At 33.4% G+C, this 12,397-nt stretch overlaps 1 protein-coding gene across 1 annotated transcript in view; it reads left to right on the top strand.

Annotated features, from left to right (window-relative positions):
• Positions 1–12,397, top strand: part of CSMD3 (CUB and Sushi multiple domains 3) — a 1,166,404-nt gene that overhangs the window by 863,665 nt on the left and 290,342 nt on the right. Inside the window, exons 25-27 of the mRNA XM_077847015.1 lie at positions 441–632; positions 5,437–5,563; positions 7,633–7,835. Coding sequence (XP_077703141.1) covers positions 441–632; positions 5,437–5,563; positions 7,633–7,835 — 522 coding nt within the window. The remainder of the gene's footprint in view (positions 1–440; positions 633–5,436; positions 5,564–7,632; positions 7,836–12,397) is intronic.

Below are 12,397 nucleotides of genomic sequence, written 5' to 3'. Positions count from 1 at the left end.
GCTATCATAGTAAAGCACTCTACAGTTATGTTTGCAGTGGAAATACCTGTTAATTGGAGAGTTAAGGTTTCACATGTTGTTTGAATTTTAAAATTTTGATGGTATGATCCTAGTAGTCACATTGGTCAGAATTTATCATGAGCAATAATTCACTTGAAGTAAGCAAGAAACTCAGTGCTATAACAAGTTATGATATAGTTATCTAGATCATGGTATTGTTGCTAAATTTTAAAATTATAATCAATCAATAAAATTACAACAAATTCTAATTTTCAAAAATATTCTTTATCGTTGCCATATACTATCAAAATTAAACATTGTAAGAATAATACAATTAGGAAAAGTATGTAATTATATTAAAAACAGTAGAAGAAGATCTTATACAATTTTAAATCTTCCTGTTAAATGTTGCCTTTAATAATTTTGAATTCTTATCACAGGTTTTGAACTTTCACATTGTGAGGATCCTGGCATTCCACAATTCGGATACAAGATCAGTGACCAAGGCCACTTTGCTGGTAGCACTATTATTTATGGATGCAATCCAGGCTACACTCTTCATGGAAGTAGCCTTCTCAAGTGCATGACAGGGGAGAGAAGAGCATGGGACTATCCTCTGCCTTCCTGTATTGGTAGGATACTATTTTATATTTTCATAAATATTTCTTTAGAAGTTTATCCACATAAAAGTTTATCCACTTGTACCTTTTCAAATGATCTTATCTGTCCACCCACAACTCATACCTTAAATCAGGGAGTTAATGAGTTCATAGCTCAGATTTGTCAGAAGAAATTAATGGAAAGTGAAAGGGTCTTTTTCATAAGCTCATCGATGAGTACTTTTTTTTTTTTTTTTTTTTTTTGTACAACATGAAAGGAGTTTCTCCTATCTTGACACAAAATTTGTACCTCCCTACAAAAATATGTTAAGATTCTTATCTTATCATACACATTTACGGAATCATATTGACTAGATTTGTTTTCATAAACAAAATTATCACCTGCCCTGGGGTCAAGTTAGATGAAAAAACAATGAGCCATTCTCAATAACTTCAAGGCTTTCTTTTATAAATACTTTTTCAAAAATCTAAGTAAGAACATAAGCTTTTCTTATGTGTATGTAGCATAACATAATTTACTAATTTTAATAAGAAGAGGCAAGCGCCATCAGATATATTGCCTACATGAAGCTAGAGAATTGATCCTGTTCTCATTGCACAGCCGGAGTGCTACCAATATATAGATCAATTAATGAATGACTGGGTATGTATGAGTAGGAGCATGGACAGAAAAGTATTGATAAAGATGCTGGGGTTTGAGGGGAGAAGGGATTGTTCTGTTTTCTTTTCCTGCTGGAAAGATCAAATAGGTGTCAGGCTGGAATATTGGACCAGAAGGAAACATTTTAACAAAACACTGACTCCTTAATAGGTAACAAACGTGCAGCTACTCTTTAGGCATTCTTATTTCTTGATATTGATGGAGGCACAAATCCTTTCTGCATTAGGCCCATATGCATAAAATTGTACTAAACAGGGGATCCCTGGGTGGCTCAGCGGTTTAGCACCTGCCTTTGACCCGGGGCACAATCCTGGAGTCCCGGGATCGAGTCCCACATCAGGCTCCCGGCATGGAGCCTGCTTCTCCCTCTGCCTGTGTCTCTGCCTCTCTCTCTCTCTCTCTCTCTGTCTATCATGAATAAATAAATAAAATATTAAAAAAAATTGTACTAAACATAAAAAACATAACCACTTTATTAAGTATAACTGATATCTAAATATTGCACATCCTTAATACATATAAATTGATGTGTTTGGAAATTAACACGTTCCAAGTTCCAAACTTAAACGTTCCAAATGTCTGTCTTTGTTAGTTGATATGATTAACATAGGAATCTCCACAAAACTTGCTAGAAAGCAAGTATAAAGAAAAAAAAAAGGAAATTCCAGTAATTAAAGGCCTTGCAAATAATTGCATGGTGTTTTTGATGCCACAAGACCTCTGTTGGTTTATTGAAACATTGGTTCACATAGGAAGCAAACATGTTTTTATGTAACCAAAATGCAATCATAGGCCTTTCTTTTCAGATGGCATCTGATTTTGGATAGATTAGGAAAGTAATATCTGAAATAATAATCAACCTAAATTGACAAAGCTTAGGATTCTGGAATATGACCAATGGTCAGCCCATTGGCATTAGTTATGAGAAAAATATAGTACTGATTAATTCTTTCTAAAGTTGTATTCTTTGATGTGAATATGAAGTATATTTAGAAAAGCAATAAGGATTGCAATTGCACAAAACTATAAACTTGTAATCCTGATTTTCTATGCTGTCCTTAAAATCACAAAGTAATTTATGTTAAAAATTATATATTTTCTATATATGTTGAACCAAGCTAAAAACATTTTTCTTTTTAAAAGATTTTATGTAAACAAAAGGACATATGGCTTGTGATCAGAAGATTTTAATTCTGTTCATAACGAATCAATGCACTTTATATTTACAAATCTCCAAAGTCAAAACTTAAGTGATTTCAGGGGCATCTGCCTGGCACAAGAAGTTGAGCATCTGACTCTTGGTTTCAACTCAGGTCCGTGGTCTCAGGATCTTGAGATCCAGCCCTCTGAGGGCTTGGCTCAGAGTTCGCTTACAGTGTCTCTCTCCCTCTCCCTCTGACCCACTTCACCAGTCCCTCTCTCTTTCTCTCTAAAAAAAATAAATAAAGCTTTAAAACAACAACAACAACAACAACAACAACAACAGCTTAGTGACTTGATACTGCTCAAGGCTTCATGAGAAAGGTAAACTTTTTTTTTCTATTTTTAATGACGAATTGTAAGGAATAACAGCTGAAAATAGTTGGATACATGATGTGTCACGCTGATGATTTCCATGATAACAGAAAATGAAATTCTATTTTAGATGGTGTTCTCTACTGGCAACAATTAATAACTTTGCCACCTGGCCTAAGATCATAATTTTTTGTGCTCACTAACCTTAAATATCTATTCTGGCTATATATTTGCCTTTCTCAAATAAGAAACTTTTTCTCTATTATATGGATTATCTCTAAGTAATTATATTTTTGAAGCTTATACATGGATCAAATAATTTTTGAAACATAGCTAGGAGGATTTAACCTATATACCTTCTTTAAACACTATTTCATTTTTATATTGCAAACATATGCCTTCTGTTAGAATATGAACTCTAGAGCTATGGCATATCTCACTCGTTCATTTGAAGTCAAAATGCCAGGTAAAATTTGTAGAAAAGAAGTATGGAGAAAAAGATAATGTTTAAATTCAAGGTACAACACAGTACACAAAACTCCAGTTTGACCTTTAACTGATTAAAAATTAGTCTGGAGAAATGAAATATCAAATCTGTTCTCCTAGTAAATGTATGCCATAATAGTGATAAGTTCTAAAGAAATTATGTAAAAACTTAGTTACATAGTGTAAGGTTATCCAACAAAATTTTTGTTAAAAAATGAGAAATATCTAAACAAGGGATAGCGACATCTCAAATATTGATATTTTATTATTTACATTAAAAATAACAAATTTGTTATTATAAATTAATGTTGCAATACAAAATAAAATTGCTTAGTCCTCTATGACTATGTGTATCTGTCAACATTCACCAGTGAAATAGGATCAGTAGAATATCTAAATCTAGATCAGTCAATTGATTGATTGATTGATCTAAGAGATTTATTTATTTTAAGGATTTGATTCTAATGTTGTGGGAACTGACAAGTCCAAAATCCATAGGGAAAGTCAAAAGGGTGGAAACTCAGGCAGTTGTCAATGTTGCAATTTTGAAGGAGAATTTCTTTTTTCTTAGAAAACTCAGTTTTTGCTCTTAAGGCCTTCCAAATGACTAGATGAAGCCTACCCATATTATCAAAGGATAATTTATTTTACTAAATTCAACTAATTATAGATGTTAACCACATCTATAAATACTTCCACATCAATACCTACATTAGTGTTTGATTGTATAACTGGGTCCTACAGCCTAACCACGTTGACACATTAATCATTAGAATGGAGTGAAATATAATATGTAAAAAAATCTTTGAAATAAATTTGTCTATGTTAATAGTGCCTATACATTTGAACCATTACATTCAGTTGTTATTAGGTCTCTTCCAAATGCTCAAAGTTTGTCATTGACTGTCTTTGCTCCAATAATAAAAACAAAACAAAACAAAGCACCCCAAGAAGCTTAATTCAGCCATTGGATGTAAGATAGAAACAGTACAGAGTACAAGAAAAACAATATAGAAGCACCTTCAGAGCAGTCTGGGTGGCTCAGCGGTTTAGCGCCTGCCTTCAGCCCCAGGGTGTGATCCTGGAGACCCAGGATCGAGTCCCATGTCAGGCTTCCTGTATGGAGCCTGCTTCTCCCTCTGCCTGTGTCTCTGCCTCTCTCTCTCTCTGTGTCTCTTATGAATAAATAAATAAAATCTTAAAACAAAAACAAAAAAAAAGCACCTTCATATATTTAAGCAAAAAGTAAAATGTTTTGTTTTTGTTTTTGTAGGAAATAATCTGGAGAAATTTCAAATGTGCTATGTGTTAAGAGAGCATTATTTTTGTTTCTAGGGTTTAAAGATGTAGGACAATATGCCAACTGCAACACAGTTTCTCTTGTCTTCAATACAGAGAGCTCTTTCTAGATGATCTCTTTACTGACGTAAAACCTCTCCAGACATCCCAATATATAAAATAGCATTGAAATGGAAAGGAAATCCTCCAAAAGATTAAAATATATATATATATATTGTATGACAATACTTAACATTTTTAATTTGATGAGTTTTATAAAATTTAGGGGCCCATTAAAGAAAACTAAACTAGATTTTACTGAAGTGAGAAATCTAATAAAAATGCCACTTTGACTTTTGGGAGGTTAAAAGGGAAAGAGTTTAGAGTGATTTAAAGGGGAATAAAAGGACAATGAAATTTAGAAGGCCTGAGGGACCGCAGTAAAGATTAGTTTTTCTCAGAGGTGGGGTAGCAAGATGATGAATTATTCAGACCACAACCAAGGAGCAGTGAGCAGCTTGCCATCTGTTTCCCCTCTTCAAATTATCATTATTTAATAACACATCTTAAAATCTTTGAATGCCTAAAGTCAGAATTTTTTAGTATGTCCTTTTTTTATTCCCTAATTAGGTTAATTTTACTATCTTTTATGTGACCTAACTTGAGACTTTGCTTTATTGTAATATATTTTTGCTTCGATCAATACATTAATACATTAATCTGAGAAAGTATGTACAAATGTCTTGTTTTAAGATGAGGGATGATCAGTTCTTATTTTCCGTAAGGTGCAAATAGATATAAATGAGAAATTCGTCAATTGCTTTGCAAAAAGATCGGCATTAAATCATGACTTAACTTCTAATTATTTTTCTATAGCTGAATGTGGAGGTCGTTTTAAAGGAGAATCGTCGGGAAGAATCTTATCTCCTGGTTATCCCTTCCCATATGACAATAATCTGCGTTGCATGTGGATGATTGAGGTAGATCCAGGAAACATTGTCAGGTAAATGGATTTCATTTTCTCAAAATCACTAGGGAATCTGAAATTTCTGATCAGTGTCAATATATAACATCAAGCATCAAGATTTTTCAATGTTTTTAGCCTTGGCAAAGAAGAATATGATTTTTATCTGTTTAAAGTATGAAAAGTATCCAGAAGCATGCTTTCTTGTTTATGGGTCACCATCATAGCTCATATAACCCCTAGAGGGAAGCTTTTCGCAGTTTTAATAGATCACAGAGATTAGGAATTTTTTTATGCTTCTTTGATACTTTAATCTTTCAATTCTTGATGATTCAAGATGCCAAGTCCACCGTTTTGCTCAGAATACAAAGTTGTGCAGGCCACTATTGTAAGTTCAGCTTCATGAACATTTGGAAGAAATAAGAATAGAAGGGGAATCAATAATACTCTGTCTCCCTGGCTTTAGGCATATCTCTGGAGCATAAACTCTCTGCCTCTTTAACCATTCTGATTCCCCTTTCCTGCTGAGTTTAGTTAGGTGGCTCACAGTTCTTCACATTATCAGCCCTTAGATGAAAGGAGAACCATCACCTCCCAAAACAACACCAGTCAGATTTCCAAGGCTATCATATTCTCTAAATCCTAGTTTAACTATTATGGTTATGACTGGGAGCAGATTAATAAATGAACAAGTAAAGCCTCCTCTTGGGACAAATCTGAGCTAATTGGTGTATTATCACTCCCAAAACAATGACTTTAAGAATTGCTGTTTTATATAACGAAATTTCAGACAGGTTTCTGGGTGGTGAGGTGGTTATAGAAAACAAATATTATCCTTCATATAACATGCTAAGAGGTACACTCCACGAATTGTTCAGTATGAACTGGTACATAACTTTTGCAAGGGAATTTGCAGAACTCAAAATAGCCTACCCCAGATCAGTCCTCATACTGTTTTTCTTTAGCATAGATCATACATTGTTTTATTTAGTATTAGAATTAGCAAAACTGAAAATGTTAAAGTCAATAGAATTCTGGAATTTTTTTTAAATTACAGAACAATATTTGATATTAAATTGCAACACCAATTTAAAGCTATAACTATTCACATATCAAAGATGAATGTGATATATGTAGAGAGAATTGAGCATGTTGTAATAATTGGATTTCTAATTTTTGGCATTGGCCACAAAAAATATCAAACACTAATTTTGTCTAGATTAGATATAAAGCTGATTTAACATGAAACAGTTTTTTTGTTTATTTTTTCTACATTTGAGAGGGGTAGTGTTGGGTAGACATTACTTTTTATTTCACATTAAGAAACTTCCCTTTTAGATGACTGGGTGTAATTATAATGTTGAATTTTTTAAAAATACTTTTTCTGTATATCTTGAGATGTTCATGTAATTTATTTTCCTTAAACCTATCATTGTAATGAAATGCATTGATTGATTTTTTTTAATATGAACTAATTCTTGCTTTCCTGGAATAACTTCATTTTGATTCTGATAAAACAAACAAACTTGAAATGTTGGTAAAAATACATACTATGGTGTCAGAAAACTTAAGTTCAATTCATGACTTTGCTACCCTATGGGCAATTTTATTTAATCTGTCTCAACTCCATTCACCACGCTTATAGATTTTAGATAAAATACCTTCCTGCTTCACTGGGTCATTGTAACAATTTAACAAAGAAAATATATGTAATGCTTTTTGCAGTGCCTGACGTGTACTAGATCCTCCATCAGTGCCTGGTGTGTATTCCATAAGTGCCACCTAATGTGGCTACAGTTAAAACTCATGAACACAGAAAAGAATGTATATCTGAAGTTTCTGTAATTTGCAAAGGTGAAATAATAGTACTTTCAATCATATTTTAGAAAACCAAATTATACTGTTCAAAAAATATGTATTAAGTTTATATGTGCTGTTTACATAGTTCATTTTTTATCTGATAGAATAAAAATATCTAATAAAATCAAAGACATATATTTGTTATATTCTTTATTTAAAACTGAATCCATGTTTACTTTTATTTTTATTTTTTTTAAACTGAATCCATTTTTAAAATAATCAAACAGAGAAATGTGGTTCTCCCACAGCCTACAGTTTCTTGCTTTTGATACGGAAGCATCACATGATATACTTCGAGTTTGGGATGGCCCACCAGAAAATGAGATGCTCCTAAAGGAAATTAGTGGATCTCTTATTCCTGAAGGAATCCATAGCACTCTCAACATAGTAACCATCCAGTTTGACACAGATTTTTATATCAGCAAATCTGGATTTGCAATTCAGTTTTCAAGTGAGTTATTATTTTATTTCTTAAATGTACAAAAATAATGCTATTCAAATAGTAATTTAACGTTACTGCCCAAAGCTTTAATTTTAAGATTTTAATGATCCTAAATATTCTTATTTCTGGTCTTCCTTCATTTTTAGTTAAGGTAAAATATACTTGGACAAAAGAATGTAATTAGCTTGGAATTATTTAATTGTTGAGACCTCTCTACTGGCCAAACGAATTTTTTTAAAGTATAGGTGGTGTTCAAATAATTAAGCAAATGAAATGATTACATTAAAAAAAGCTTGTAATTTTGATTTACCATGAAACTGTGTATTGCAAAATGTGAAATTTTTGTAGATAAGAAAGAAAATGAATACTTGCCATTACAAAAAAAAGCAACCCTATATTTTTACTAATTTTGTTTCTCTTCTTTTAAAGACCTTAATTATATATTCCCAGATACTTTGACAAAATATTTTAGATCTACTTTTAAATTAAAGACTTCCTATAACAATGAAATGTCATTCATCGTAAGTAATTATCAGTGTTCACGGTATTTCCACCCCCCCTTTTTTTTCTTTCTATGGCACTGCTAAGTGGCTAAATATATGTTGTTTTGTAAAAGGGATTTTTGCTTAGTGACTGGAGAAAATGAATAAAAACTTAAAAATTTTAATCGTTACATTTTTACTTTTATTGCCAATATACATTGCCTCCTTGAGAAAATTATCTAATGGATTTTCTAATTGTATAGTCTTTAAAAAAAAAAAAACCTATTAACAGAAACTTGTACAAATTTCTAAGATCATCTATGGAAAGCATGCAAACCAGTATTCCTGAATTCAAGTCCTGGCTCCTTACTAACTACTGAATTTGGGTAACTGATCTCATCATCTGAGGCTGAGTTTTCTAATTCACTTAGGTATAATAATGCTTATCTCATAAATACATTATTAGAATTTAACATGATCATGTGTGCACAGTATTTGGTATTAGGTATATAGCTCAGTGAACTATTGTTACTATACGAGTAAATGTAAAATTGAAATTCTTTGAAAAAAACAAAAATAAAAACAAAACAAAATCATAAGGAACTTTTGAAATTACTGTCCACAAAATATATTTCTTTTAGGTAAAGATCTGGTTAATAAAATTAAACATTTTGACGGACATTTGGTTCGTGGCACAGAGTTCTTTGACATATTTGACTAACATAAGTGCATGGTTTTGTACTTTGTAAATCAATCTTGTGTGAGAGCTGTAAATCAGTACAGAAGAGCCAATATCTGTAAATTTATACTTTATCTTATGAGAAAAAGAAAAAAGGATGAAAAATGAAATTACCATGTAATTGGTGAACATAAATGGCTTCTAATTCTGAAACACCAATTAAATATTATTCATATTTATATCTTTGAATTTTTACTTTTTATTTTTCTTTATATGAATATAGGAACAGTTTGTCAGTGATTGCTGTTCAACTTCAATTCTTTCTCATTACAGTTGGGCAACTAACAGTTCCCCTTTCCTTTACCTTAAATTAGTAATATATAATATTTTATATTTAAGTGGTTATTATGATTCATTGTCTGACTTTATTCATGTGAAAAATTGCATTTAAAGCTAGTGTTTGTGAATGACAAGTTCATCTGCTTAATAGATACAGGCTGTTTTACATATGTTTCTAGGAATTTTTAATGCAGATTTGTCAGTGAAATTAGTAATGCTTTTTTATATTTATTGTATTTATAGGGCATTTAAAGAAACAATATGCTTCATACCAAAACTTTAATAAATCTGCCTTCATAATTTTTTAAGATGCATAGAAATTTGTACTGGTGATCTGAGAATAAAAGCCTATCCATTGAAGTAAAATTACTTTGAGGGTGGATATGTTATATTTTGAAAAGCATCATTCAATGAAAATTAGTCTCTTATATGGATATCTTCTGTTACTCATTTTTACATGGCTTTCCAAGTGTCCAGATTTCAAAATCAAAAATACCCTTTTATATGAATGAGATCTTTCTTGGTGTGCAGAAAACATGTCAAGTGCTTTATATACATAATCTCATTTAATCCTCACAAAAGCCATATGATTTATGTAGGGTCATTCTCATTTCCCACATAAATGCAGAAAGGTTCAGAAAATGAGTTAATTTGTTTAAGGTCATTGTACTAACAGATGCCTGGAGCTGTGGCTCAAATGCACATTGGCTGCACGGAACTTTTGGCTTGTGCCTGGTACCTAGTAAATCTTGGTAGTTGTGGCCATCATTATGCTGTCGTTATTATTTAGACACACGTATAAATATGCTAGAGGAAATAGAAGGCTTTTAGTTACAAATTATTAGTTACAATGAAGTTCTGCAATTTAATCAGATTGTATTTCTGATCATGCTCCCAAATGCCACATCTTAACGCCAGCAAAGCAGTGACAAGGATGAAGGAACACTGGAGTGCATGCATGACCATTTAGAAGGGACCATTGCCCCCTGTGGCTATAGGAAGACAGCCTACTTTTATTTTTTTAAATTTATTTTTATTTATTTTTTTAAATAACATTTATTTATTTACTTGAGGGGGTGGGGGTGGGGGTAGGAAAGAGGAGAGAAAAATCCCTAACCAGACTCCCTGCAGAGCACAGAGCTCCAAGACATTTTGTGGGACTCAACCTCAGGACCCTAAGATCATGACCTGAGCTAAAATCAAAAGTCAGGCCGCTTCACCAGCTGAGCCACGCAGGCACCCAAAGACAAGCTACTTTTAAAATGGAACTTGAAATAAGGAGTTTTACGTAAAGTCATCTAAGTTTCAAAGTAAACCGTCTTTAAAAAAATGTTAACGGACTATAGGCCAGTAAAACACTGCTGTAGGTGAAATTTGGCTTGCAGGGCAGAGTTTGCTGCTTTAGTGGCTTACAGAACATCTTCTTCCCTATATAAATTTGAATCATGTTACCTATTTATTTGTTCATTTACTGTAGGACAGTCTATTAAGGACCAATTGTTAAGCATATTTACCTGTAATTATTTCTCAATTGCATTTTGCCTTTCACTCAGGCAGATCTTCTTAGTTTCATAAATACGCACACATACTCACACACTCACACTCACACACCCCGTGCTGCCTTCTGTGAAAATCATTTTCACTTTAAGCGTTTTGCTGCTCCTTTTGTTTAAATCTTTCTCATACTTCCAGACTCGGCACCCAGACTTCTTTTTATAAAACATTTTCTGACCTCCTTTTCTAAAACATATTCCAACCCATGCCCCAAGCACTCGCTGTAATTTTTTCCTGAGGATGAGAATAGTTTATAATTCATTGTTCTGAAGATGTTTTAATTATGTGATCTTTGCCCCCCTGATGTATTGTGAGTACCTTTGTCTCCCTAATGTCTCTAAAAGAACAAATTTTCTCTTTAGGACAATCATATAATTTATTGTTCAAATCTTAGGTAATTGTTGGGAGTGCAAGAAGACACTGTTTAAAATTAAGCTGGCTGACAAGCATAAACCGGGACTGTCGTTACCTAATCAGGACGTATCATTTTAATTAAATCAGACTTGTATTGTATTCTGTCCCCACCCCCCGGACCCCCCCACCCGATGCCCAGTCCTCTGTTGAGCAAAGTAGCTGTTGTTTAGTGAGTGTCAGACAATGGATTTTAAAAAGAGAAACAAATCAGGCAATACTGGCAGAAGAATCTTCAGCAGCAAAATTCAACCAATGAAATGCATTTCACTGGACTTGGGACAAATGAATTTAACTGAAATGTAGCTCACATACCAGCTTTATAATCATCATTAAGCCACTGTCAGCAGCCACAGGCCTTCCATTTCATGATCTGTTCGTTATTTGTAAAGTATGTCACGTTGGCTCTTGGTGTTCTAGTCTGCAAGGCACTTTTGCGTAATCAGAGCTACTTAAGTCTGCCGCCGCCTCCTGCCGTCCTATGTGCTGTCCTTGGTTCTCAGCAGTCAGCCTTATATCCCCTGCTTAAATGTGTAATCTGCCTCTCTTGTCCCACTTTAGTTCCACAGGGAAGGCATCTTCAGGGTGTCATGCTGTCATTTGCCCACAGGATAGTTGATTTTGACAGAGCATTTTCTGTGCTCTTCACTCTCTGACCTCTCTGTTAAGGATCTGCCCCCGCTGGGTAATACAGAATACGAAGGCCCATAGCTTATACTGTTGAAAATTCTCGATGAAATGGATCCCTTAGCCAGGAGAGGTTGATGTCTCCCAGCCTCAAAAGACGGCATGGTGCCCCTGTCTTTGTTCTCATCCTCATTATCACTGCCTGTGCTACTGTGACAGTCAACTAGCCACTCACTTCATTATCCCTCCAGCAGACTTTTCTCCATATTTCCACCTGACTGATGTTTTTAAAAAAACAAGTCAGATATCACCCCTCCATTTCAATTTTTTTTTTAATGGACACACAGTCTTAAGTTCAAAACTTTGGAATTACATCTAAAGCCTCCACAATTTGCAGCCAAACTGCCTGCCAGCTTCATCCTTCACTACTCATTTATATACATCTAGTCCTCTAACTACACTTTCCTGATAGGACAATG

This window comes from Canis aureus, chromosome 14, assembly GCF_053574225.1.
Source record: "Canis aureus isolate CA01 chromosome 14, VMU_Caureus_v.1.0, whole genome shotgun sequence".
In the NCBI taxonomy this organism is placed as follows: domain Eukaryota; kingdom Metazoa; phylum Chordata; class Mammalia; order Carnivora; family Canidae; genus Canis; species Canis aureus.
Note: the sequence above shows the minus strand (reverse complement) of the source record. Positions and strands in the feature narration are given on the sequence as shown.